Here is a 25227-nt window from a genome sequence, read left to right on the forward strand (position 1 = left end):
CGGGACACCAGACCAGGAGGGAAGGAAGAGGCAGGCCCAGGAGAGCCAGTAACTCCCTGGAAGTGGAGGACTGGGGCTTCCAGAATGGCAGGGAAGGCCAGAGGCGGCACCCTGGGCTGGCTGAACCCTCTGCAGCCCTATCAGAGACTCTGTGGGAGCAAAGTCTTTTCTATTTGTACTTCATATTTAAGATGAAACAGGAGAAAGAGAATAAGAAGAGAAGAAGGAGGGGTGCAAAGGGAGAGGGTGGCACTGGGTCTTGGCAATCCTTTACTAAGGGTTTGGGCTCACCCTCTACCATGTTCTCTGCAGATACCACCTCCTGTGGGGCTGGCATCTTCATCCCCATTTTGCAGATGACAACAGAAGTCAAGTAACCTGCCCAAGGTCACACCAGTGACCAACACTCAAGCTGAGTCTTGAACCCAAGTCTCACTTGTCATAAGCCAAGGACTCTTGGCCTTGACCATCTATTTCCTCTCCAGCCTCTGAGGCAATGGTATGCACACAGAAGGTGCTCAATAAGTGCTAGATCAAGGGATGGAAGGAGGGAGAAGATAAGCCAGGGAGATTCTCAGGCAGCTAGAAAACAAATAAAAAGGTGCTGTTTTCCAAAGCCAGGCTGGCACAGCACCCGGAATGGCTGCCCTGTGCTTGGGGAGCTCAGGGCCTGCTCTTGCCTCATCTTTTCCAGAAGTATGTGAGCCCAGATACGTCAGCCCTCAGGTATGCTGTGAAGTCTGCGGTGAGAGGCGCTATCTCTGCCTCTCTCTCTCTCCCTCCCTCCCTCTCTCGACTTCCCTGTTCAGTCTGCCCTCCCTCCTCTTCCCCACCTCCTCCCCCTTCCCCCACCCCCACCCCGCCAGCCAGCCCAGCCTTGGCCCCCCTTGGGAGCCAGGCCCAGCCTGGTCGGGGTCCTGTGAACAGCCCCCTCAGCAAGGCAGATCCCTGGGCCTGGGAGGAGACAGGGCAGGGGGAGGGGTGGAGTGCCACACCATCTAACAGGTTGGTCAGGCTGGGAGGCGTCCCGCCCTCCTGGAGCTAATGAGCACTGTAGGACAGGTGTTAGCACTTCAGTCTCCAGCCTGCCTTGCCTGTAACCAGAGCCAGCCACCGGACCCCTCGGAGGCCTACTGGCCCATCGCCGCACCCGGCCCGGGGCCACAATGGCCTGCCGCTCCTGCGTTGTTGGCTTCAGCAGCCTTAGCAGCTGTGAGGGGACCTCAGCAGGCAGCCCCTGGCCTGGGACCTCGGGATGGGGCAGCTGCGGAGCCCCCAGGCCAGGCTTCAGCTCCCGCAGCCTCACAGGCTGCTGGCCAGCTGGGACCATCCCCAAGGTGACCATGAACCCCAGCCTGCTGGTGCCCCTGGACCTCAAGGTGGACCCATCCATCCAGCAGCAGAAGAACCAGGAGAGAGAGGAGATGAAGGTCCTCAATGATAAATTTGCCTCCCTAATTGGCAAGGTGAGCAGAAGTGGAAGTGGGGCAGGCGGGTTCCAGAAAACTAAGGACCATCAGGCTTGGGCAGGGAGCTGAGCTCCGTATTTCCCCAAGCATCATGCCCCACCCTGCCTCCAGCCAATGGGGAGCCAGCACTGCCAACTTTGCAGGCTAGCCCTGAGCAGAGAGATGGGGACGGAAGTCCTTGAGCCATCCTGGCATGGGGGGAGAAAGGGTCCTAGGGTGTTCTCTGAGGGATGTTTGTATAACAACGTGCTAAGTGGCCTAGGGTCACCCTGGCCATGGGAATTCTAGGGAGGAGCTCTGAGTGTGGCCAGGAAGATGCCCCATCATAGGACTGGCTGATGGAGGCATGGTCTACAGCCCTAGTCTGAGGCAGGTGGACAGTGGAGATGACCTCCTAAGGGTCCAGCTTTCCAGGGTCAGAAGCACCATCAGGGCCAAAGAAGCACATGTGGCTGCCAGAAGGAGATTTCAGAGTAGGGGTGCAGCTGTGGCATGACAGGAGGTAGGAATTCCACGGACTGACACTACAAGTCAGAAACAGGCAGCCAGCCAGGCTTCCCCATACCCCCTTGCGTACGGGGAGTCCCCAGCACCTAGACTTCTTAGACTCCGCTGCCATGACCAGTGCTGTCTAGGGCACTCTTGTCCATCCCTGCCCTAGGACAAGGGCTTTGGGAGGTCGGAGGAAGTCCTGTCCATCTCCCAAATCTGCTCCTCACTCACCCTCTCCCAGAGGCTCTCCTGCCTCACACTCCCAGCCCTGCTCCCTCCTGTCCAGCACAGGAACAATAATCATATAGTAACTGCAGCTGTTGATTAATTGCTCGCTATGTGCCAGGCACTGTGCTGGATGCTTTACGTATTTATCTCTACTTCCCTCAACAACCTTAGATAGAAGTCATTTTTATGCCCATTTTACAAATAAGAAAAGCAACCTTTTTGCGCCTACCCCCTGTAGCCCAGAGCCCCATCCTCCTACCCTAGCTCAGTCTTTGCTGTGCCTTGGTCTCGCTGCTTCTGGGCTTCGCCACGTGTTGCCAGCGTCCCCATTAGTTGGACTCTCACGGAGAGGAGCAGAGGGGAGGAATAAACACTCACAGAGCACCCACTTGTGCCTGGCTGGCTGTGAAAACTGTGCAAATGTGTCATGTAGTCCCCAGGGCAACACCTCATGGTGGCTGTTATTTTCCATCTGTGCAGATAAGGAGGCTGAGCATCCCCAAGGTTAAGTGCCTTGCCCAAAGTCAGACAAGCAGTAAATGTACAGTCTGGGTTTGAACTCGGGCCCTGGAGAAATAAAACCAATAGTCTCTGAAGTGGGAATCATTTCTTTCCCCTCCCTCCAATTCATGTGCCCTGATCAATGTTTCCACGCCACAGTTGGGGTGCCCAGGCTGTGGGGATGTGGAGGGGTCATGACAACTGGAGGACAACCGTCCCCTGAGGTGGGGCGTCTCCTCCTCCAGCCCCAGCGTGCTGCTCAGAGCCCTGCACTGCTGGGTGGCTCACCCTAGGAGAACAGCCCGCTGCCCCTGGGGAGGCAGGTCCCTGCAGGGCCGCCTCCTCTCCTAACCCAGTTTAATCCCTTAAAAGGAATGCTTCATGAGCTATGTAATTCGGCTTGGATGGGTGGCTTTTCTTCCTGAACACCAGGGCTGATATCACCCTTTGCCTCTGCCATGGGGACAGCAGAGTTAAATGAGCACAGGGAATGGCCCGAGGGGTTGTAGTCCTGTGCCCAGGGCCCAGGACAACGCCTCTGAGGTCTTTAGCAGAACTGGAGCCTCCCAACCATCAAGACTTGGCCTTCAAATGGGTGCTTTTCAGGGTGGGACACAGGGAGCCATGTGCCAGCCCCCTGAGGGCCCTGATCACAGGGGCTCTGCCCAAGGAGTCCCGGCTGATCCACCTTCTCTATGGAGAAGTTCTGTTAGCTCATGGCCCTCCCTGTCTCCTTGTAAAGGCCACAAGGGCCTAAGGGGAAGCAGGCAGTGGTTTTAAGTATAAAATCTGAAGCCACATTACTGGGTTTGAATCCCGGCTCCACTGACAGAGTGTATTATCACAAGGAAATTATTTAACCTATCTGTGCTTTAGTCTAATGGGCTTGTCAGAATCAAACAGGATAATTTCTGAAAAGCACTTGTAAAGTAGTTAGTTACCTTGTACCAGGTATGTTCTAACCATTAGTTAAATAAAAAATAACATTAATCAGCCCAGCCCGGGGAGCTCTTGAAACCAGTTAGCCTCTTCCAGAAAGTGCCTGAGAGGAGGGAAGGAGAGGCTCTGCTGGAGGCAGGGGTGGAGGAGCTCCCTGGGCAAGGGTATGGCACAGAGCTGGGAGGAGATGCATGCGCCCAGGGGCAAGATGCCATGATGAGGACAGGGCTGGGTCTCTGGGGAAAGAGAAGAGACAGGCAGGGGTCTCAAGCTCCACATCCTTTTCTGGGCCTTCTGAAGCACGGAGAGAAATCAAAGAACCCCGAGGAGGTGGGAGGTTGAGGGGAGACCAAGGAGTTAGCCAGGAGGCCCGGACAGTGTTGGTTTTCCCACAGGCAGCAGGCAGGCTCTGTCCTTGGGCAAGCGCTCTGTGCTTCTGACTCCGCCTCCCTGCTCTGTCCTGGGTCTAAGGGTGGCCACTGGAAGGACTGGTACAGCTGCAGCCGTAGGAGGAGGGGGCGAGCAGAAGCAGCAGCTGGAGAGGAAGCCAGGAGAGGCAGGGAGAGGGCAATGCCCACACGCAGCAGAGGCTGCTGGTTGGGCCCTCTCACCTTCATAGGCAGACAACAGATGGGATGCGGGTGAGACAAGAGAAGGACTCCCATCAGTTGGCATAACAGGATTGTAGAGAGGGAGCCCAAGAGGGGTGGTGAAGTGCCTGGTGGTGAGGAACAGGCACAATGTCCTCCCCCAGCCTGCGTGGCAGCCCCCTGCCTACAGGCAGGAAGGTACAAACCACCACCTCCTGACAAGAGACCCTGAGACTCCTTGGCCAAAGCCAACTTCTGAAGGAAGGCAGGGAGCTTGACCCCTACCTGAGGAACAGGCCCGGCATGCCCCCAGGGCACCATTCTGCAAGCGTCCCTGTCAGGGCTGTGGGCCATGGTTTGAGGACCTGTCGCCTCTGAGGTGGTCACCCTCTCTCCCCAGCCAGCAGCTCCAGCTTGGGCTGCTCATTTCCCTCTACAGAAAGCACACCTCCCCACCCTGGTCTGGGCCTGCTTTTCAGGTGGGTGGCCCAGTACCACAGAGTTGGGTCACAGAGCACTCTGTGCTTCTGGGCCTCAGTTTCTTTGTCTGTAATATGGGAGGCAGGTAGAAGAGGGATTTGCTTTCTGGGGCCCCTTCTAGAGCTGCTGCCACTGGTCTGAGGGCAAGGGGCTCAGCCAGAATAGGGAAGAAGGGGAACCAGAGACAGTACTCGGCAACCTTTGCAGGTTGGAGGCAATTAACCTGGCACTTGATGGAGTGCAGGGATTACTGGCTCTCCCTAGGCCTTTGTTATGAGAGGGAGGAGCATTTCTGTAGGAAAGGTTCTGGGTGGGGGATGCATTTCAGTCCCCACCTATTGAGACAACAAGGAACAACCCCATGGGCCAGGGAGAGGGGACTGCCCTGATCCCCCACAACCAAAAGTGCCTTTAGCTGGGCAGGCTGGCCAAAAGCACACCACCTCACAGCTGACTGGTCCTGAAGCATTGGGGATTGAGGGTAGACTATGGGAAGGACTTCCTGGCGGAAAGGTGTTTTTTTTGGTCTCTTAATGGGTGGAGAAAGGAGCCTCACATCTCTCCTCTCACCCCACCCTCAGTGTAAACACGGGCTCCTACCTGTCAAAACAGAGGGAAGGTGGAGTAAGCAGATACCTCCCCTCCAACCATCCCTCTCACATGCACAAGCAGGACAGAACCCTTCTTGACCACCATCCCTACTGAACCTGTTTGGCTGTGACTATAGCAGTCTGTAGGTTTAAGCTGGCTCTAAGCAGAATTTACCAGCACAAATGGGAGTGCCTTCATCCAGTATTCCTGCTGGTGTTGTCTACTGCGAATGTCAAAGGGGGCTTCTCAGGGGGTGTCAGAGTGCCTCAGGAAAACTTGGGGATGTGGACAGGGCACAGAGAGAGTGCAGGGCCTGCCTGTCACCCAAATTCAGGAAAAACAGGCAGCTTGTGAAGGTCCAGAGTGGGCAGTGGCCATAAGATGGGCCTGTTTGCGAAGCTTGCCCACCAAGTTGCCATGTGACCCTGTTCAAGTCACTTGACCACCCTGGGCCCCCATCTCCTCCTTTGTAAATGAAAGGTACAGACCAGCTGATCCAAAAATCTCCTAGCTGTGATTCTAGCTCTTTCAGATTCTGGTTCTGGGGTCTGATGCCAGCAGTGGATGGGAGGAGGCCCAGCTACTTACCTGTGGGCAGAGGGAGCATCACCAGGCTGGTTATCACACATCTTCATGACAACAACAGCCTCCACTGTTTGGGAGCCAGGCCCCAGCCATCCCTGCCAGCTACACTTGTCCTGGTCACCAAATGGGTTAGGGACCCAAGAGGGGGGAGCAGATGGCTCCTAGTTGGATGGGGAGGGTGGCAGTTCAGAACAAGTGAGGAGCAGACAACTGAGTACCTCGTACTGGAGGGAAGTGGGTGTCTCCCAAGATTCTTGGAGGTTTTCATACAGGTGGGAGCACATATGGGATGGTGGAAAGGAGCATGCCTGAGAGGAGCTGGAGCCTGGAGAATACAGGCAGGGCAAGAATAGGCAGGGGGATACCCCACGCTTTCCTAAGCTGGATGGGGTGGAAGAAAGGAGAGGGTTCAAGAGGGACCCTGACAGCATGCTGGTGACTGGGGTGAGCTGTGGGAGCCCCTGTAGAAGTCTAAGCAGGAGAGCATGAAGGAGACAGGGTTTGAGAGGAGTGACTAGGCGCAAACAGGCCCTCACTAGAGGCAGAAGCCAGCCCAGGAAGGGCAGGTGGGTACCAGGGCCCATAGGGACCCCAGCAGCACTCCGGGGGCATATGTTACAATAGCTAAAAGATTCTAAACCCAAACTGCCTGGATTCCATTCTTGGTAAGGCCACTTTTTAATTTTGTGACCTTGGCAAGTTATTTAACTTCTCTGTGCTTTGTTTCCTCGTGTCTGAAGTGTGGCTGGAAGCAATATCTACCCCACGAGGTCATTGTGGGGATTAATGAGTTAAAGATGTGAAGCATGTGGAACAAAGCCCAGCACACAGTAGGGCCACGTAAACACCTGCTATTATACTCTAATGCATATCCCAGGCTCTTCTCCCAACAGCCCTCAGAGGAGGGCCAGGGCAGGTGGTATCATCCCAACTTCTAGCTGAAGAAACTGAGGCTTAGAGAAGCTACAAGTCCAGGGCTGTCAGGAGGACTAGCATTTAAGTACTAACCAGGCCCTACCCTGCTGAGTTTCCAAGGCAAGATAGGACCAGGCTCGTTGTGTGTGTATGTGTTGTGGGTGGGGAGGGGGACAAACAGGCCTCTGACATCCCAGGTTCCCTGGGTCTTCCACCCAAGCTCCAGGTGGGCATGGAGAGCCTGTCACATGTTGGCACCTTCACATCCTAGCCCCCTGCCCTGCTCTCCCCTCCCCTGCTCCTCTACTAGGAAACCCTTGCTAAATGTCTCCACCTCTCTCTGATTCCCTCCTTATCTCACCATCTTGCTTTTGAACAATCAGCAATTGGAGATGTGATCTGACTGCGCTGAGCTAGGCCCAGGTGGGTGTGCCCCCAGGTGGGTGTGCAGCAGAGCAGATGAGCTGCCCCTGCCCAGGGAGGCCGCCCTCCCCCCAGGGGTGGGGGTGCATCTGGCTGGCCTGCCCCTGGCCCTCTCACCAGCCCTCCTTCACTCCCAGGTTCAAGCCCTGGAGCAGCGCAACCAGATGCTGGAGACCCGCTGGCACTTACTGCAGAGCCAGGACTCAGCCCCTTTCGACCTTGGGCACCTCTATGAGGAGTACCAGTGCCGGCTGCAGGAGGAACTGAGAAAAGTGAGTCAGCAGCGAGGACAACTGGAGGCCAACCTGCTGAAGATGCTTGAAAAGGTTGAGGAGTTTCGAGTCAGGTAGGGTGTGCCCCCTGGGGGCTGTGGGCAGAGGCTGGGGGTGGGTACCAACCCGCACTCACTCCAGTGCAAGGTCCAGGCACCCATGCCAGAAAAGAGGAAACTTCTTTAAGGAACATTACTTAACTACAGACTTACTGAGGACCTACTATGTACAAGCTGGCATTCGAAATACTGGGCAGACACGGCAATGAACCTACAGCTATAAGCCCCCTCACAACACAGTCCTGTGCTGGCTGACAGCTGAGCCCTATGCTTGCTGCCCCTTGGGGCGCTACTGCAGCCAGTCCCCCATACCCTCCTCTTATGCCCATAAACACACTTGCTCTTACCCACACCTCCCACTGGCAGTAGGAAGTCATGTCACTAGCTACAGCAATCGGTGGTCTTCTGCTTTGGGTATGGTTTGGGATTTTGATCTTGATTGGGCTGGAAAGCAGAGGGGGGTGGGTGTAGGCAAGGGACAGAAATGTTGGGCTTTGTTTAAAGAAAGAAGCAATCCCCTATAAGGAAAGCATGCCTAACCTCAGTGGTTGCCCTGGGATCTAGAGAAATGAGGGAAGCCCAGCCCCCACTGCACACGACTTAGTGGAGCAGACAGACACAGTGACGAGTGGCTGGCAGGCAGTGCAGCCTAGTGGTCAAGGGCCCAGATATGGGCATAGACTAGAAGGGGCTTATTCCTCACCTCCACCCCTCACTAGCAACTTGCTAATCATCCAAACCTCAGTCTCCTGTTGTGTGGAGTGGGAACAATAATAGCTGATATCCACCTAAGGCTGGTGTGAGGAGGAAGCATGGTGCTCAGCACTTATGAACTGGTAGCTCCTCGATCCCCTAGAAAGCTGAAGCACCCAGCACACCAAGTGTCCTTGGCCCAGCTTTGCTGAACTGAAATGGCCAGTCTAGAAAGGCAAATAAGGTCCTTGGGTAGCTCAGAAGAGAGGTGACCCCCTCTGACCAGGCAGTGGCCAGGGCTTCAAGGACAAGGAGGCTGAGACAGAGCAGAGAGGCTGTGCCCTGCGCTCCCACCTGGGTTGGGAGGAGGCCCCCAGCTAGCATGAGGGGAGGACAGAGTGTGGCTGACCCCCTTCAGTTCCCCCCACTCTCCTCCAGCACAGGGACCCTGCCCCTGGGATTGCCAATCTGCAGTGAGGGCCACAGTCTCCAGGGCAGCCAGCCAGGGCATGCACAGAGCATGCCTGTTGGGAATCAGGGCTGTGGCTCTGCTTGCCCACCACCTCCCACATGACCTCCCCTGCTCAGGCCCCCTTCAAAGGAGATGGTACATGGAAACTCTCCCCACTCCAGGGGCCTCAGTTGCCTCATCTGTGGGTCTGGCTGGAATTTTCTAGCTAACAGGCATGGCCTGAAGCCTTGGCTTGAGCTGGTCCTTGTTTCTGAGCCTCTCCCTGGCCTGGGGGCCACCCCTCCCTGAGCCCTACCCTCCCAGGGTCAAGGGAAACACACACACACACGGGACCTCATTGCCCGTTCTGAGCTGCACAACTTTGACACGTGACCATGGTGAGAAGAATCACGTCCACACATCAGAATTCACAACTTGTCTTGCTGAGGTTTGGCCTACTGGTGTTTGGCCTGCAAAGGATCAGAGTAGGGCAGCGCTGGATGGGGCCTTTGGGTCCTCTTCTTAAGAGGAAGGAAACACAGGCCCATGAGGGCAGGGGCTGGTCCTTGGTCACACAGCCATGCACGCGAAGTCCCATCCCTAACCTCTGCCGGCCAGCCACGGTATGAGGCCGCTCCTGTGAGCCCAGCTAGCTGGCATCCACAGAGGTGGATGTGTTCTGCACACACACTACTTATGGCTTTAATCTGGCTCAGCCCCTGCATTTGGCCTGCCGCCTAGTTCCTATCTGCTGCCTGGTTTTACTATTTAAGCAGAGGGCCCCTCTCTCCTTCTGTGGGTAGGGAGCCCACCAGGGCTGGGGGAGGCAAGGCTGGAGGGCTTCTGGGTCTGTAGGCCAGAGCTCAGGATGCCGCAACCTGGTTGTGCAGAGCCTGGGGGCCCCCAGGAGCCAGGAGACACCAGGCCAAGCCCTGACAGGGAGGGGTGTGCCCTGCCTCTCCAAGTCCGATGAGATCAGCTTCACTCCTAGAAATAAACAAGCTGGGGGTGGGGGTGGGGGTGCAGCGCAGGTGTGGAGAGAGCTGAGAATGGGTTTGGGAGCTTGTGGCTGGCAGACTGGCAGGGGATTGGGGGTGAAACGGGGAGGTGGCATTCACCTTAGCCTCTATAGGGATGGAGACTTCCAAAAGCTGTGATGTTGCAGAGACCCCAGGGATCACCTAGCTACCCCTTCTGTTCTGTTCATACGGAGAAAGCAGCAGTCCAGCAAGGGGAAACAGCTCACGCGAGGCCACACAGCGAGTCCCGCGGGAGCATGGCGTGTAATTGTAAACGCTGTTCGCTGCACAAGAACATCTTGTTGAGGGGCGAACAGGCTAAAATCCAGCGGACTCACTGAGGAGGGAGGAGGGAAGGCTGCACTGAAGGATGAGGGGGGCAGTGAGGGGCAAGGAGGAGGGCTGGCATCTCCAAGGGCCCCAAGGACAGCTTTCCCCAGGGCACTGCCCCCAGGCAGACAGAACTCTGCTATCTGGAGGGGAGGGGCTCTACCACCAGGCTTGTGTGAGAAAGGCCAATCAATGAGGACCTCTCAGCTTGGGGCTCCCCAGGCCCCTCTTCACAGCAAGGAATTCCTCAGAGGCTTATGAGATTCCAGTGGGAAACCTGTTCAAGTCAGCCCAGCCCTGAGGATTTGTGTAGGATAAGCAGAGAACTACCCATTCTCTGCAATGAGTCTTCTCATGGTTTCTGTCCAGAAATGCTAGAGGCCAGGGCAGAGGGTGCTGGAGAGGTGCTGGAGAGAGCAGAGCTCAGGTAATAATAATAATAGCTTCAGTGAGTGTCAGACACTGTTGTAAGCACTTCGTGTGTTAACTTATTTAATGCTCATGACATCACTATTAGCATGACTGAGGCACAGGCTATTAGCTTATCCAAGGTCACACAGCTAGTCAGCAAGCAGCCAGGTCTGAGTTCAAGTAGTCTGGCTGTGGAGCCCATGCTTAGCCAGCACACCACACTAGCCTGTGTGCCCTTCTCTGAGCCTCCAGTTCCTCATCTGTGAAATGGGACCAATAGGACCTCCTTGCTGGGGGCTCTGAGGGTCACAGAAGAGAATGCAGGTGAAACTTTGTGGGTATTTTGTTCACCCTGACAGGCCCCAGGCAGCAGAACAGTCTCCCTAGTCCCTCCTCTGCCCCACCCCTGGGACCTGCATTCTTAGGGCCCCTTACAGACTCCTGGAGGCCAAGGCAGTGGCCAGGGAGGGTGTGTGGGCTCTGCACACTGAGCGTCGGAGACCCACATACCCGCAGGCTCTTGCTCCCAGGTCTGTTCCCCTCAGGTCCTCAGGTAGGCTGCTGGAAAAGAGGGCCTGAGGGGTGGCAGGTCCAGCCAGCTGATGTGGGCAAGAGGGATGCTGCCCCTGCCTTGAGGTCAGGGCCAGGGTAGGCAGCGGCTGTAATTAGCACCGTCAGTGATTCAGGCATTCCTAGAGAGGAGGGAGAAAACAGGAAGCTGCAGAATCCCCACATCTGCTGAGGGCGTGCAGGGCTAAGGGTGGGAAGCCTGTGGCTGGCAGACACCCACCTGGGGGCCAGCACACAGGTCTTGATTAGAGGAAGAGAAGTAAGTCAGGGATCCAGGAATCCTGTCCACCCATCCGAGTCCTTGTCCAAACACAAGGTGGGCTTGAGTGAGGAGGAAGCAAATCTGAGAAGAGAGGGAACCTGCCTTTGTCGAGTACTGACTGTACCTGTCTGTCATTGCATCAAGGGGACCTTTGTCAGCCCCCACACATGCATATGTACGCACACACACCTGCATGCACACGCATGCACACACACCCTGGTAGAAAAAGGAGCTGAGCAAGGAGGAGGAGTTGCTTGCCCAAAAATACACTGTAGGTCCATCTTACTGCAGTGCCATGCTCTTCCAGGCCTCCCCCTGGAGGGAACATGATGGAATGGTATCCTGCCATCTGGCAAAGCAGAGGGGAGAAGAGGGGACTGTGGGAAAGGGGGTAGGTGTGAGAGAGAAGATATGAACAGGATGCTCAGAGCAGAATTGACCAAAGGCACAGCTTGTTTGAAACTGAGACTCTTGGGGAAGGAGACAGGAAAAAGTTGAAGGAACAAAGTGTCAGTGTGAAAAGGCTCCACAATCAGGAGATGCTTCCTGGAGGAGGTGAGTGTGCAATGAAGCCAGGAAGGGGGGCAGGTGCCACTGGAGAGGACTGGCTGGTCATCAGGGGTGAGGGAATTGGGAGTGGATTTGCCTGCTTCCCCAGAGCCAACTGGCTTAGGGGGGATGTGTCCTTGAAAACAAGGGGTTGCATCTACCTTAAGCAAGGGCCACTTTTGTCAAATTAGCACACAGCACCAAATGGGACAGCAGAGGCCCTGAGCCCAAGCCAAGTAGAAGTAGCCACACCCCAAGCTCACCACATCCAACTGAGCGGCCTCTCTCTCTCTCTGTCTCCGTCCCTGTCTCCTCCATTCCCAGGTACGAGGAAGAGACCTCGAAGCGCACAGACCTGGAATTCTCCCTCACAGAGCTGAAGAAGGTACCCTTCCCAGCCCACCCTAAGGGCTCCTTTCCCATGGGCTCTCTGCCCTCTTTTCTTCAGATCCCCAAGCAAAGCCCTGGGAGGTTTGAGTCCTAAGACCTCAGACATAGGGACCTACCTGTACCCACCCTGTTCCCTCTCCCAGGCTCTGAGCCAGGCCTTCTCTAGGAATCACCCCCAGTTCATTCTATGAAGTCCCCTGGCCCCGCTCCCGCCCTGGGACCTTCCACACCCTCTCCCAACACTCACTTCTGCTCCCACCCCCAGGACCTGGATGTAGAGTGTCTTCGACGGACTGAACTGGAGTCCAAGTTAAAAGGCCTGCAGAGCTTCGTGGAGCTGATGAAAACCATCTATGAGCAGGTGAGGAGATGGGACCAGTGTCCCGCAGAGCCAAGAGCTGCCCAGTCCACAGTTTAGGGGTGCAGGGCAGTGACGGGCATCCAGGGGCATGTGGAACCTGCAGCAGTCACTCACCCTCTCCGGCCACAGACGCATTTCCTAAACCCCTTACTGTGCTGCTGTCCATCACCCAACATGTCCCGTCATCACTCATCTTGCAAAGCATGCACAGCTCCCCCAAAAGGCCTCTCTCTCAAGGAGAGCCTGTGCCTTCATGTGTGGGGTGTTCGGGGCCTGTCAAGGGTCAGGAGGTGGCCTCAGAGGCGGGGAGCCTGGGGGCCTTGAGTAGGCCTTCTTACCGAATGATTTCTCTCTAATCCCAGCAGCCTAACTTCCAGGTGCCTGCAGTGCTTGGTCTGGTAGGCATGCATTTCACTCTTCCCAGTTTGGGGCTGAGACAGGGAAGACCTGTAGTCAGATTCTCTGGGTCCCAAATGATACTAGCCTCTGCTAGAACAAAACTCACCTGGTGAGTGCAGACAGAGGAGCCTCCGGACATTTTCTTATCTGTCCTTAAGTCCTCCGCCAAGTCTCAGAAGGCCTGGCTTATAGCCTGGGAGAAGGAACAGGGTGGGGACAGATAGCTCCCGATGTCTGAGGTCTTAGGACACAAGTCTAGGCCCAGCAAGGCCTAGCACATGGCCAGTGCAGTCAGCACCAGGCCCCGCTGCTGGGGCTGCACGCTGGACTCTGCACCTCCACTCCACTCTGCCTTCTGGGCATCCTTTAAGATGTGCGCCCCTACTGTAGGGGTAAGGAGGCACAGAAGTGACACTTCAGTTCAGCTCCGAGCAAGCAGACCCACTGCTGGAGATAACAGGACCTGGCAGCCTGTGTGCTGCACACTGCTGGTGCCAAAAGTCAGAGCAGGGATCACAGGCACCACCAACAATGGAAAAGTGCTGCTCTAATGGCCCTAGCAGCTGCTGACCGCAGCTTCATGGCCTTCTCCTGTGAAGAGGGAGATTGGGCCCCATGGCTGCACACAGGCCACATGCCTTTGTAGCAGGCTCAGGCTGTAGCCAGGCTTCAGTGGGCCTGAGACCTGTTTGTGACCATGGGAGGTAGCATAGCAGAGAGAACAGCACAAACCTTGGGAACAGCAAGTAGGCAGCCCTCCCAGGCAAACCAATCCCATCAGCTGCCCTGAAAAGCTCCCAGGCCCTAGCAGAGCCCTCCACAGCCAGGCCAAGCCCTGTGGGGCTGACCAGGCACCGTGCCCACTGATTGGCTTGAGAAGCAGGGTAAGGGCTCCTCTGCCCAGACACACTGAGGAGCCAGGTGGACATCAGCAGGGCCCAGGTTTCAGAATCTGCACTCTGCTCCACTCAGCCACATCTCAGCAAGCCCAGAGCCTAAGCTCTATGCCAGGACAGAGGTCCTGCAAGTATGGAGACATAACCGGGAAGACCAGGCATCATCGTGATATACCTGGGCATTGCCAGGTACACACCCATAAAAATCCCTGGCCCCTGCTCTGCTGGGATTTTGCAGCCCTTGGACCCCAATCCTGACTACCTCTTTGACCATTTCTGTAACTTTGGGCAAGGTATTTCTCCTCTCTGTGCCTCAGTTTTCTCATCTGTGAAATGAGGAGAGTAGTACTACCAGGCTGGTGGGGTTGTGATGGTTACTAAAGCCATTGATCCATTTAACATGCTTATTGCATGCCTGCCAGGTCTGATATTACAGCCATGATGGGTGGGCAATGTCCCTGCTCTCAGGAGGTTACAACTTAGCTAAGAGGGGATGGCTAATAAGCAAGTAAACAAATATCAGAACAAGATCGTTCTGGGAGTGCAGAGTGCTGCTGGCTGCGAAGATGCCAGGTGATGTATTAGTGCCGGAGGGAGGGGAAAGCTTCAGAGCTTGAGGCCAGGGGGCATCTCAGAGGAGGTGCAAGGCACCTAAGTCAGGAGTTAATTTTGGTGTTGAAAGGGAAAGAAAGCAGCAGCTGAGGGCAGAGGGCCTGGGGCAGCTCATGCAAGGTCCTGGGCCCTCAGACAAGGTTTGGATCTTACTGGAAGTGGGACAGGCAGCGCCAGTGGGTCTTGAGGGTGCACAGTGCAGCGGCGTGGAGGTGTGGCTTGTGCTGTTAAATTGCTGCGGACACGGGGCTGCTACGAAGGTAGCAGGGGCTCAGCACATTATAGCAGTTACGGCTTTGGAGGCAGCAAGGTGGCCAGTTGATGCCGAGACAGGAGGCTTGCGATTCTCTACGTGCGCCATGGACAGTTGAGCGGCAGGCTGAGAATCTTTGCTAAAGAGATTCCCCACACTAGCAGGTGTCTAAGCCAGCACTTTCTAAATAGAAGTATAATGCAAGCCACATATGTAATTTTAAGCTTTCTAATAGCCACATTTTTTGAAAAAGCAGAAAAAATCTATTTTAATAATATATTTCATTCAGCACCATATATCCAAAATATGATTATTCAACAGGTAATCAATACAAAAATTAATGAGATATTTTATACTCTTTTTCTCATATTAAGTCTTCAAAAATCTGGTGTGTATTTTACACTTACAGCTCATCTCAGCTCTCACCAATACATTTCAAGGGCTAGTACCACATACGGCTAGTGGCTACCACACTGGGCAGAGCAGGTCTAAGCCAAGGAAGGAGCCAGCCATGGCCACCTCAGGTAGAAGAAAAACATGGCTGGGTGTGAGCAGTCCCTGGTGGGCTGGCCACTCTAGTTTTAACTTTGGAGCAGACACCAGATCAGAAAAGCATGGCTGTGTAGGCTTACCCTTGTGTCTCAGAAACCAGCCCTCCCTTCTCCCCAAAACATACACACAAATACACATCCTGGGATACGTACCCTGGGATAAGTTCTGAAAAGCCAATGGCCATGGGCTGCTCAGGACCTCATGTACATACTGCAGCCTTCCGGGCCACCCATCTGCAGCTGGAACTGGGCTCACATTCCCCATCAGCTGCACTCCAACTCCCAGTTGGGTTTGGGGCCTGGCTGCTTCCAGTCAGAATGTCACCTGCCCCACCCATAAATTCTGGTTCCAGTAAGGTTAGCTGCACAATCTGTTGACAGTTCCCCAAAAGGCAGGCATACCTCCTGGGATGCCCGTCCCTGCAAAGAGAGCCTGGTACCTCTAAGCTGCTTTGGTGCCTGCCTTCCTGGTGCCACAAGGAGGCTGCTCCAGGAATGGGCTGCCCTGCCTCTGGACATTTCACCACAGCTTCATCACCTATTAGCAGAATAGGATCCCTAGCTGCTGTCCATTGGGCGCCCATGATATCCCAGGCAATGTGCTGGGTGCTTTCCAGAAGGAGTCTCATCTAATCCTCACAGCAACCCTATGGCGGTAAGGGCAAGGATTAAGGAGGCCCAGACGATAGAGCAGCTTGGATTTGAATCCTGGCTCAGTAATTACGTGAACTCAAGCAGGTTCTTTTAATCTCTCTCTGCCCCCGTTTCCCACCTGTAAAATGGAAATAATACCACCTAGCTCACTGGCCTGTTGTGAGGGTTTATTTTGTTAGTTTATCCTAAAGCCCTCAGAACAGTACCTGGCATGTGGTAAGGATTTGTAAACATTAGAGGTTTTCAGTTCTATAACTGCACCCATTTTACAGATGAGAAAACTGAGGTTCAGAGAGGTAAAACCCTAGCTAATATGAAGTGTTGGTATTCTGAGCCCAGTGCTATTAAGCACTCCATTTTACTGAGCAGCACTAAGTTAGCCCTCAGTCACCATCCACCCTGACCTGGGGACCAGGAGGTGGTCACACACACGGCACTCTCCTCAGGCTCTGGAGCCTAAAAGCAGCTCTAAACTGTACCTCAGCTTAAGTCTTACCAACTTGGATGTGCACATCCTCCCTAGCAGTCCATCCCCACCCCATGGTGGCCCTTTCACACCACACAAGCCAGCATTGTCACACCCAGGCCGCCTGACAGGGGCCAGCATGTCTGAGCAGGTCTGCAAATGTTCTAATCACTCCATTTCCTGCTTCTGTTTACCAAGCTCATGCTTAATCTGCCTCTCTCCAGAAAAGATCTGAGGCCAGTCTGTCAGCTGTGCTTCACCAATCATTTCTCTGCAGCAGGGTGTTCTGAAAGTGCCTGGCCTTCCCTGGCTCATAACAAATGACAGCTTAGGCCTGCGCTAGATGCCACTGGAGGGCTTTATCTGGAATTCCCCAGGCCCCCTGACCCCCACACATGTCAACTGAGAAATCCCCATAGCTGCATCTCTGAAACTGTCCACAGCTGAGCCTGGCTGGGATGTCAGCTCCATGTGGGAAAGTTTGTCTCCAGTGGTGACCCAGGGCAGCAGGGGTGGGCATGAGTCTGTAAGCCTCATTCATCTTATCCTGGCATGGGTTGAACCCTCCCTCTGCTTTTGCCTAGAGATCTGTTAAGTTCATTGGAAAATGAGCCAAAACCCCTCATCGGGAGACCCCCAAACGGCAGCAGGTCACCAGACTCAGGGTCCTGGTGGCTCTAGCAGAGACAGGTTGCCTCCGGGGGGCTTCAGGACGTCCACACTAAGCTACATTTTCCAGGACCCATCCTTGTCAGCAGGGTGGGGTCAGGCAGTGTGCAGACGGGAGGGACAGCCTCCCTCCGCAGGCCCCCACAGCTACCCGTGTGGGTCAGGCTGACCCACCCCACCCTGCAGTCTATGGCTACAGGAAAGCAAGCTGCAGGTCAGACATACCACACTCTGCAGGTACATACTCCAGAGGCTCAGCCACATCCTCTCTGACATAAAGAAGGATGGACAGTCAGGAGGGGCCCCAAAGTCAGGGACTAAGGTCAGAATGTGGTCATTGACCCAAAACCAAAACCCAGCCTACCTGGATCTGGGCAGGCCTCTGGACCCAAATGCCAGTTTTCAGGAAATGGGGGGAGCAAGGAGCATGCTGAACCTCAGCCCCCAGGGCAATCACTAAAACCCAGCTATGGCAGGCTGTTTTCAATAAGAAAAACAGCCAAAAAAGAAAAAGGACAGAGACAGAGAGATGGAAAAGGTATCTATAGAATAAGACTTTAGGACCAATTGCAATGTATGCATCTTGTCTGGATCCTAATTCAAACAAACATAAAATATATATTTATATTTAACACTGACCAACATTCGATAATTGAAATAGGGGTCAAGTGTGTAAATGCCAGTAAAAGTAACTGTGTAATCCGTGCTGCGTGCCCCAGGCCCTCCCTACCCCTGGTGAGCCTCACCCCCCCATTTCCCAGGATGCCTGGCCTCCCTTCCTTCCTCTCTGAAGTTCCTCAGCCACCTGACTTACCGTCTGCACAATTCTGGCCCCAACACTCCTTCCTCCTTCTTCCTCCTTCCCACACCAGGCCCCCGCCCAGGCCTGGATTGTTCTGCATTTCCAGGGGAAGGGGCCCCAGGCCCAAGAGGTGACATTTTGCCTGCCCCTACGAAAACCCCTGTCCTCACCTTCCTCTCTACATCCCCCTGAGCATCCGGGCCAGAAAGCCATCGGGCTGCAGGCAGGCAGAAAGCCAGTCCAGGGCTAGAAAGACAGAGGCTTCAGCTCCTGTCCCTGCACCTCTAAGGGAACTGACAGGAGCTGCCGAGGGCCCTGGAGTCCCTCTCTCCCTTCACAGACTTTCCATAACCTCTGTGTGCCTCAGTTTCTTTCCTTCCTGAAACCTGGGCTAACACGCATGCCAGCCTGGGAGGGTGAAAAATCAGGATGCCCGCAAAACACTTAGCACACAGCCTGGCCTGGAAGGAGCCCCTGGAAATGGGAGCTTTTTCCACTTACAGGGATCTCTGAGGATGTGGCCTGGCCTTTTCCAAGCAGAGAGGAGGGAAGAAGAGGGATCCTAAAGGACAGGGGGAACATGAAAATTCAGAGATTAAATCCTGTGGCTGTTGCTGGGCAGGCCCCTCGGGTGGTAGGGGTGAGGCAGCGAGTCTCCAGGGTGACCTCTGGCAGGAGGGGTAGGGAGCACAGGTTTGACAGCCTCAGCCCCACTCCTGCCCCTCATCACTTATGGGCTTCCATTCCAACATTATTTAGCAAACTGAGATGCCACCTTGCCAGATGTGGGAGCCCAGAGAGGAAAATGGCTCCCCACACCCTCAGGGAGCACCTGCCCAGCGGGGACGCCAAGCTGCAACCCACGGAGCCATATGGTGGAACCATGCGCATGGGCAGCCTCCCCAGGGCCTTTTCCCCTTCTGCAGGAGACAGGTGTCCCAGGCTGGGAGGGGCAGCGGTGTAGACAGTAGCCAATGGGAAGAGGACTAGGGCTGGAGCCAGGAGTCCCTCCCTGCCCCTGGATGGGTGAGCAGGGGCTACAAGCTGCTTCCCAAGAGTCCAAGCTGGGAGGCATTAATCCTTTGATCATCTCTCCACTCCCCCAGGGGAGAAGGGACTTGGGGGACTATGGCTGGCTGAGGCTCTGGTACCAGCCTGAGCCCCCACGTCTGTGCCTGGCCAGGAGCTGAAGGACCTGGCAGCCCAGGTGAAGGATGTGTCGGTGACTGTGGGCATGGACAGCCGCTGCCGCATCGACCTGCGGGGCATCGTGGAGGAGGTGAAGATCCAGTATGACGCCATCGCGGCCCGCAGCCTGGAGGAGGCAGAAGCGTACTCCCGGAGCCAGGTTGGGGACTGACCTGCAGGGACAGGTGGGGCGGCACTGGCTGTGGTCGCCTGCAGCTCTGCGCTGGGATGCTGTGAGAGAGGAAGGGAGGCACGGGCAGCAGAGACCACTGTGGTCTGTTCCCAGGCAACCTGGGGAACGTGAGAGCCCAGCGCTGGGCCCATCCAAGGGGTGATGGGGCAGGGCAAACCCCCAGTCTTCACCCGCTGGAAGCTCATGGCGCTGCGCCACCCAGCAATTCCAGGCCAGGTGTGGGCTGCCATGGGAAGCCAGGAGGAGGCCATCCAGAGTGGAGATGGTGGGGGCAGGAGAGGGGGTGGGAAAGGCTGGCCTGGGAGCCGTGGGCTGCAGAGGAGGAGGTAGGGAGCAAGGGGTGAGGGACACAGGCAGCTGTCCCTCATGGCCACTCCTCCATGCCCTCCAGCTGGAGGAGCGGGCCGCCTGCTCAGCCAAGTTTGGGAACAGCCTCCAGATCAGCCGCAGCGAGATTGCTGACCTCAACGTGCGCATCCAGAAGCTCCGATCCCAGATCCTCTCCATCAAGAGCCACGTGAGTATCTAGAGAACCCACCTGAGCGTAGAGCAGGGAGGAGCCCAAGGCCACGTGCTGTCCATCACTGTCACACACACACACACACACACACACACACACACACACACGCTGAGTACATGCAAGACCTGACTGGGTGGGCAGGTCACTGAGCACATCTGTGCCTCAGTTTCCTCACCTGTCTTCGTAAGCTGGCTATAAGGACTGCAAGAGCTTCACATGTAAGTGCTCTGTAAACTTGCCAGGGCTGTTGAAACATTCGAGAGCTCCATCACCACACACACACCCAGAGCCCACTGCCTCCCTCCCAGGCCTCCCACCAACTCTATGGAGATGGGAGTGGAACCTGAAGCCTCAGCTTCCAGCCAGGATGACTTTAGAACAAGCGTTGCCCTGCAAGGACAGCTGGGACAGGCTCCTTTCTGGACTCTTGGTACCTGTGGCACTTCCCACTTCCGTGGCCTTTAGGAAGTCCTCCTAGGGCTAACTGAACTCCCTCTGGCTGCAAGGCAACCCTTTACCACTCCCACAAATGCTGCTCCTTAGCCCCGCCTTCTTCCTGGCCCTGGCCCACTCTGTCCTTGCACCCCTGCTCACTGACCCTTCCCCTCTGTCCTCCTGGCTACAGTGCCTGAAACTGGAGGAGAACATCAAGGCAGCCGAGGAGCAGGGTGAACTGGCCTTCCAGGATGCCAAGGCCAAGCTGGCCCAGCTGGAAGAAGCCCTGCAGCAGGCCAAGCAGGACATGGCACAGCAGCTACGGGAGTACCAGGAGCTCATGAACGTCAAGCTGGCCCTGGACATCGAGATCGCCACCTACCGCAAGCTGGTAGAGGGCGAGGAGAGCCGGTGAGGCGACCAAGCAGCAGGGCTGGGCAGGGCCAGAGGGAGGTCTGGAGGACCCAGTCTGCACAAAGTTAGCCTCCTGCTCCAGCATGATGCCGTGAGCCTGGAGGCCTGGGTTCAGATCCTGGCTCAGCCACTAACACACTGGGATTTGGGATCAGTTCATTAAATTCTCAGTTTTCCCATCTGGAAAATGGGCTGATCATAAACATGGCCCACCTGTGCTGGGAAGGATTAATACAACTCTGCATGCAAATGCCTATCACAAATAAGTACTCAGTAAATGTTATCCACTTATGCAAAGGAGAGGGGACAGAGGCCCAGAGAGAACAAACTAGCTAACCAGTGTCACACAGCAGGGCAGCCTAGAACAATCAAGAATTGCCCTCCACCTGCTAGTGTCCAGGCCCCCAGTCCTAGGAGAGCTTAAGCCACGGCCCATCTTCATGTTCCCCCATTTGCCTCCCCACCCAGGATGGACTTGCCTTCAGCTGCCGTGGTCAGTGTGGTGCAGTCCAGATCCGGAACATGTGAGTCTGCAGGCCCCCAAAACCCATGTGGTGCGGAGGGAAACAGGATGAGGCAGCATGAGCCTAAACACTTCACGTTAAGTGACCCCCGCACTCCTGCCCCCTCCCTTGTATTCCCTGTAGCTGTCTCCAAGCCCCACCTCTCGAGATTCGCCTCCCAGAAAAAGAACCGGAAAGGCCACGTGATCAAAATCACTGAAACGTCAGAGAAGTTCTTCTCACAGGAGTCAGAGTCCTCGGAGTAAGGCTGCTGGACCCCAGGAGCCCCTGCTCACTCCTCTAGGGCAAGAAGGACTTAAGCTAGACTTAAGCAAACAGCTTGGAGCCTCTGGGTCGGGAGGGGAGGCAACCCTGATCTTGAACTGAGAGGAGGAGGTCGCTGACAGTGACTGCTTTTCTGTGGGCTGCCGGGGTGGGACAGGCCTGCCACCAGCTGTGCAAAATCACTGACTCCATATCAGTATCACAGTCCCACCCTTCCAACCTTCTGGCCAGAGGTCTTCCTGACAGGACAGACTGGGATTGGGAAGGCAATTCTGTCCCCACCCTCCTCACTCCTCTGAGGCTCCTCTCCACTCCTCTGAGGCTCCTCCCCCAACAGAGGGGAGGAGCAGGGTCGCTTTGACCCTTTTGCCCAACCTTTCCCTAAACTTGCATCTCAAGCCTTGCCTTGCCTCTGCCTCGGAACCGAGGCTGGTGCCCTGGCTCACCCAGCCCAGCCAGGCCTGCACCAAGGGCTGAGGAAGGCTGCTTGGGCACCCTCCCAGATCTGGAGTCCCTGGGGAGGCTGGGTGCTGTGTGTACACCCGGGCTTCCGGTACCACCTGGGCTCCCCAGAGACCTAGCAGTATTAGGGAAAGAGGGCAGGAGGCTCCCTGTGTCTTTGGAACCTGAGCCTGCACCTCTGAGACCTGCCCAGACACCTATGGCTCTTCCCTTCTCCTGTGGGTCCTTTCCAGCAGGTCACAGTCAGAACTGGACAGGCTGCCCTGCCAGCTCCCAGCTCCTTCTGCAGACGTCTTGCCATGATGAACTACCAGGGCGAGCTGGGTGGCAGCCTGAGGCCAGGCAGGAGCATCAGACCCTCCCTTCTCCTCTCTACCATCCTGGCGTTCACACCCTGCCTGGGATCTGATCTCTGCCCTCTCCCAGGTGTTTCCCAGCTGAAACTGGCTTTGTTGTACCAGGCCCTGGAGATCCCTAGCCCCAACCCACCCTGCAACCCCAGGCCCATTTCCCGGGACTCCACTTCTCAGGGTCTCTGTTCTCTACATCAAGCATGGAGGGCCACACATCCTAGCTGTCCCCTCCTCTGCATCCACCGAGAAGCCCAGGAATGCCCCACGTGAGTGGAGTGAAGCTCCTTCTTCTCTTCCTCTTCTGCCCCTCCTCCCTCTATGCCCACTCCCCTGCCTCCAGCGGGGCCATGAAGAAGGCACAGTCCCAGCAGTCTGGGAACTTCTGAGCCCTTGAGGTCGGGCTGGGGAGCCACAGTGGCCGCCAAAGAGAAATTCCACATCTGACAGATTTGGGGTTGGGAGAAATACCCCTTTCCTCCTCTTGGCTCCCACCTTTGGGGCTCACAGGGGGTACCCTGACAGCTCCAGCTTCCCACTCCACAAACCACCTTCTCTCCTCCCTCTCTTCTCCCTACCTGCCCCTTGCCTCACCTCCTCTTCTAGCCCTAGTCTTTGATTCATTCATCTCACCTTCCAGGACAGGGCAGCCCAAGGCCTCAACCTGTCCTAGGCTTCAAGGTCCTCCAGGCTTGTGGGGGGCCCTGAAGGGCTACTGACTCAGGCTGAAGGGAACTCGGACATTTGCTCATCTCTGAAGTCCCACAAGGGTGCTGACTGCTGCTCTTCCTCCGCCTATTTATTGGTTTCCAAGGGAGCAAATCCTCAATGGGGATACAAGATATATAAAGTATAGATATTATTTTTTCATAACTTATGTGGCTTTTAACTTATTGCTTCCCTTACTGCTTCTGCATAACCAGTGCTATACATTATACTCTCTGGATAGATATCACATGTTCCAGCCACCCACCTGACTGGCTATCTTGGGGCAATGCGCCCTTCTCCCTGCCAAGGGATGAATAAAGTGCTGAGATTTGTCCATGGACAAAGCTGTGTGTCTGTTTTTCTCTCTCGGGATTGGTCAGTCACTGGCCAAACAGGTTAACCACAGGACTTTGAGGATTCTCCAGTTACGGGAGAAGGGATTCAGGAACCTAGTTATACCTTCACACACCAACTGGACATGAAAAGGTGTCCTGCCACACCATCCTACTATCCCAGTGTTGACCTGCATTCCCAGCACCTCCTGACATGTCCAGGCACCTCATGGCCGCGTTAGCAAGCACAGACACAGGGGATTCCCCGAGTGGTGGCGGGTTTCTTCTCAAGCACTTCTGCCCGACTGTGGGGGTTGGCACAGCCCAGGATACATTCTGATGGGTACAGGTTTAATCCTGCCAAATCAGATTCTAGATCAACAAACAAGGACGGAAGACCTTCTCCAAGCCCAGCCCTGTGCCAAGAAACCTACGATTGTTCCCTGTTCCTCCATCTCAAGAAGCTCACAGCCAAATTCACAGGTAAACCACTCAAGATAGCCATCCTGGACTTCCTCGCCAAGTGAAGAAGGTCAGAAGAGAGGGGCTGTGCAGTGAACCGGGGAATCAGAACAGGCTGCTGGGCAGAAGAGGGGCGCTCAGTGAGCTTGCAGGATGAACAGGGTCTCAAGGACAGGAATCTTGGGGGTGAAGAAGAAACGTTGAAGCATTCATGTCCTGGCTTTCCACTCACAGGCAATGAGACCACAAACAAATGGAGCCTCAGAAGAGTCTTTTTACAAAACTGTTTTACAGAAGACTTTCCTCTTCTGTAAAATGGGTGTTTCATCTGTGGTAGGGTGTTTGGGGATCTGACGAGATAGCTATGTTCATTCCTATCTGGAATGCCACATCTCTTGGTTCCGGCCTCTGAACTGCAACAGCTCAATACATGTAAAGGATTGTTCATGGGGTCATTATTGCCATTACAGCAAAAGTTACAGATTAAAGACAACCCTCTATCTGGAGACCAAATACAGCAGACAGGCCTCACACTGGCTCTCTCAGGGCACCGCACAGCCACACCTCTGGGCTAAAAGTTCAGACACTTCCATTCAGAGTTGATTCATTCTTCTGAGGCCCCTGATGGATGGGCTCCAGTCTCAAAATTCAAAAGAGACTGATAAATAAATTACATTCCCACCCAGGAGGGGCCTAGAGCCCAGACCAGCTGTCTGCTTATTTTACTTTTGCTTTCAATAGTACTAATTTCTGAAACACACATGTTTGGATACTAACTTGAATTTCTGAACCTGAATATGAATTTCATAGTCAACAAATGTATCTGTTATTTCCTTCCTTCTACTTACTTTGAATTTACGATTCTTATCATTTTCCAACTTCCTGAGTTGAATGCTTTAATTTTTCATCCTTCTTTTTCAATATAAGAGTCTCTGAAGACCATAAATTTTCCAAATACCATTTTGACTGCTTATCATTTTCATAAATAGCATTTTATTAGCACTTGTTAAAACAGTTTTATTCTTTGACTCTTAAGTTATTTAGAAATTTCCCAACACACAGGTCATTGGTTTCACAAACATGTATTGAGCATATGTTTAGTCCGTGCCTGGTGCTCCAGAGAGCATGTGTAGTTAAATACATCCAGCATTTATCTCTGTATTCTGGACTCCCTGACCCTCTCCTTGAGCTGTGGTTCAGTTGCCTACTTTTGTGCCTTTTATGTACAGAAGACTAAATTCCTTGGGGGCAGAGATTGCATCCCATCATATCCCCAGGGCTTTGCACAGTGCCCGGCCTAAGTAGGTTTTCAATAGATGTAAAATGAGTGAATGAATACATGAATGAGATACCTCCCCAACAGAGGTCTCCTAGCCTAAGCATCCATGAAAGAGTGGGCAGAGCTCCTTGACCTTTGTATCCCAGTACTAACACAATGCCAGGCACATTGAAGAAGTACAGTTAGTGCATAAAGGAGGGAAGGGAAGAGAAGG

General features: G+C 54.8%; 1 protein-coding gene and 1 long non-coding RNA gene across 4 annotated transcripts; one reads left to right on the forward strand and one right to left on the reverse strand.

Moving 5' to 3' along the window:
- The first annotated feature begins 1045 nt into the window (after positions 1–1045).
- Positions 1046–23284, forward strand: KRT80 (keratin 80). The gene is made up of 9 exons (XM_017662131.3): positions 1046–1466; positions 7351–7559; positions 12154–12214; positions 12485–12580; positions 19066–19230; positions 19655–19780; positions 20409–20629; positions 21101–21156; positions 21280–23284. The coding sequence occupies exons 1-9, from the start codon at positions 1167–1169 to the stop codon at positions 21399–21401; spliced, it is 1356 nt and encodes a 451-aa protein (XP_017517620.3). The 5' UTR covers positions 1046–1166; the 3' UTR covers positions 21402–23284.
- LOC140843610 (uncharacterized) lies at positions 10513–19642 on the reverse strand. 3 transcript variants are annotated; one of them, XR_012121487.1, is made up of 5 exons: positions 19244–19642; positions 18384–18444; positions 11239–11361; positions 10959–11140; positions 10513–10747 (listed from the first exon to the last, which is right to left on the reverse strand). It is a non-coding gene; the product is annotated as an uncharacterized lncRNA (long non-coding RNA). The 3 variants fall into 3 exon arrangements; XR_012121488.1 differs by lacking the exons at positions 18384–18444; positions 19244–19642 and adding exons at positions 12919–13011; positions 13086–13211; XR_012121489.1 differs by lacking the exons at positions 18384–18444; positions 19244–19642 and adding an exon at positions 12093–12198.
- Positions 23285–25227: the final 1943 nt, after the last annotated feature.

The sequence above is a fragment of the Manis javanica genome, chromosome 10, assembly GCF_040802235.1.
Source record: "Manis javanica isolate MJ-LG chromosome 10, MJ_LKY, whole genome shotgun sequence".
NCBI lineage: Eukaryota > Metazoa > Chordata > Mammalia > Pholidota > Manidae > Manis > Manis javanica.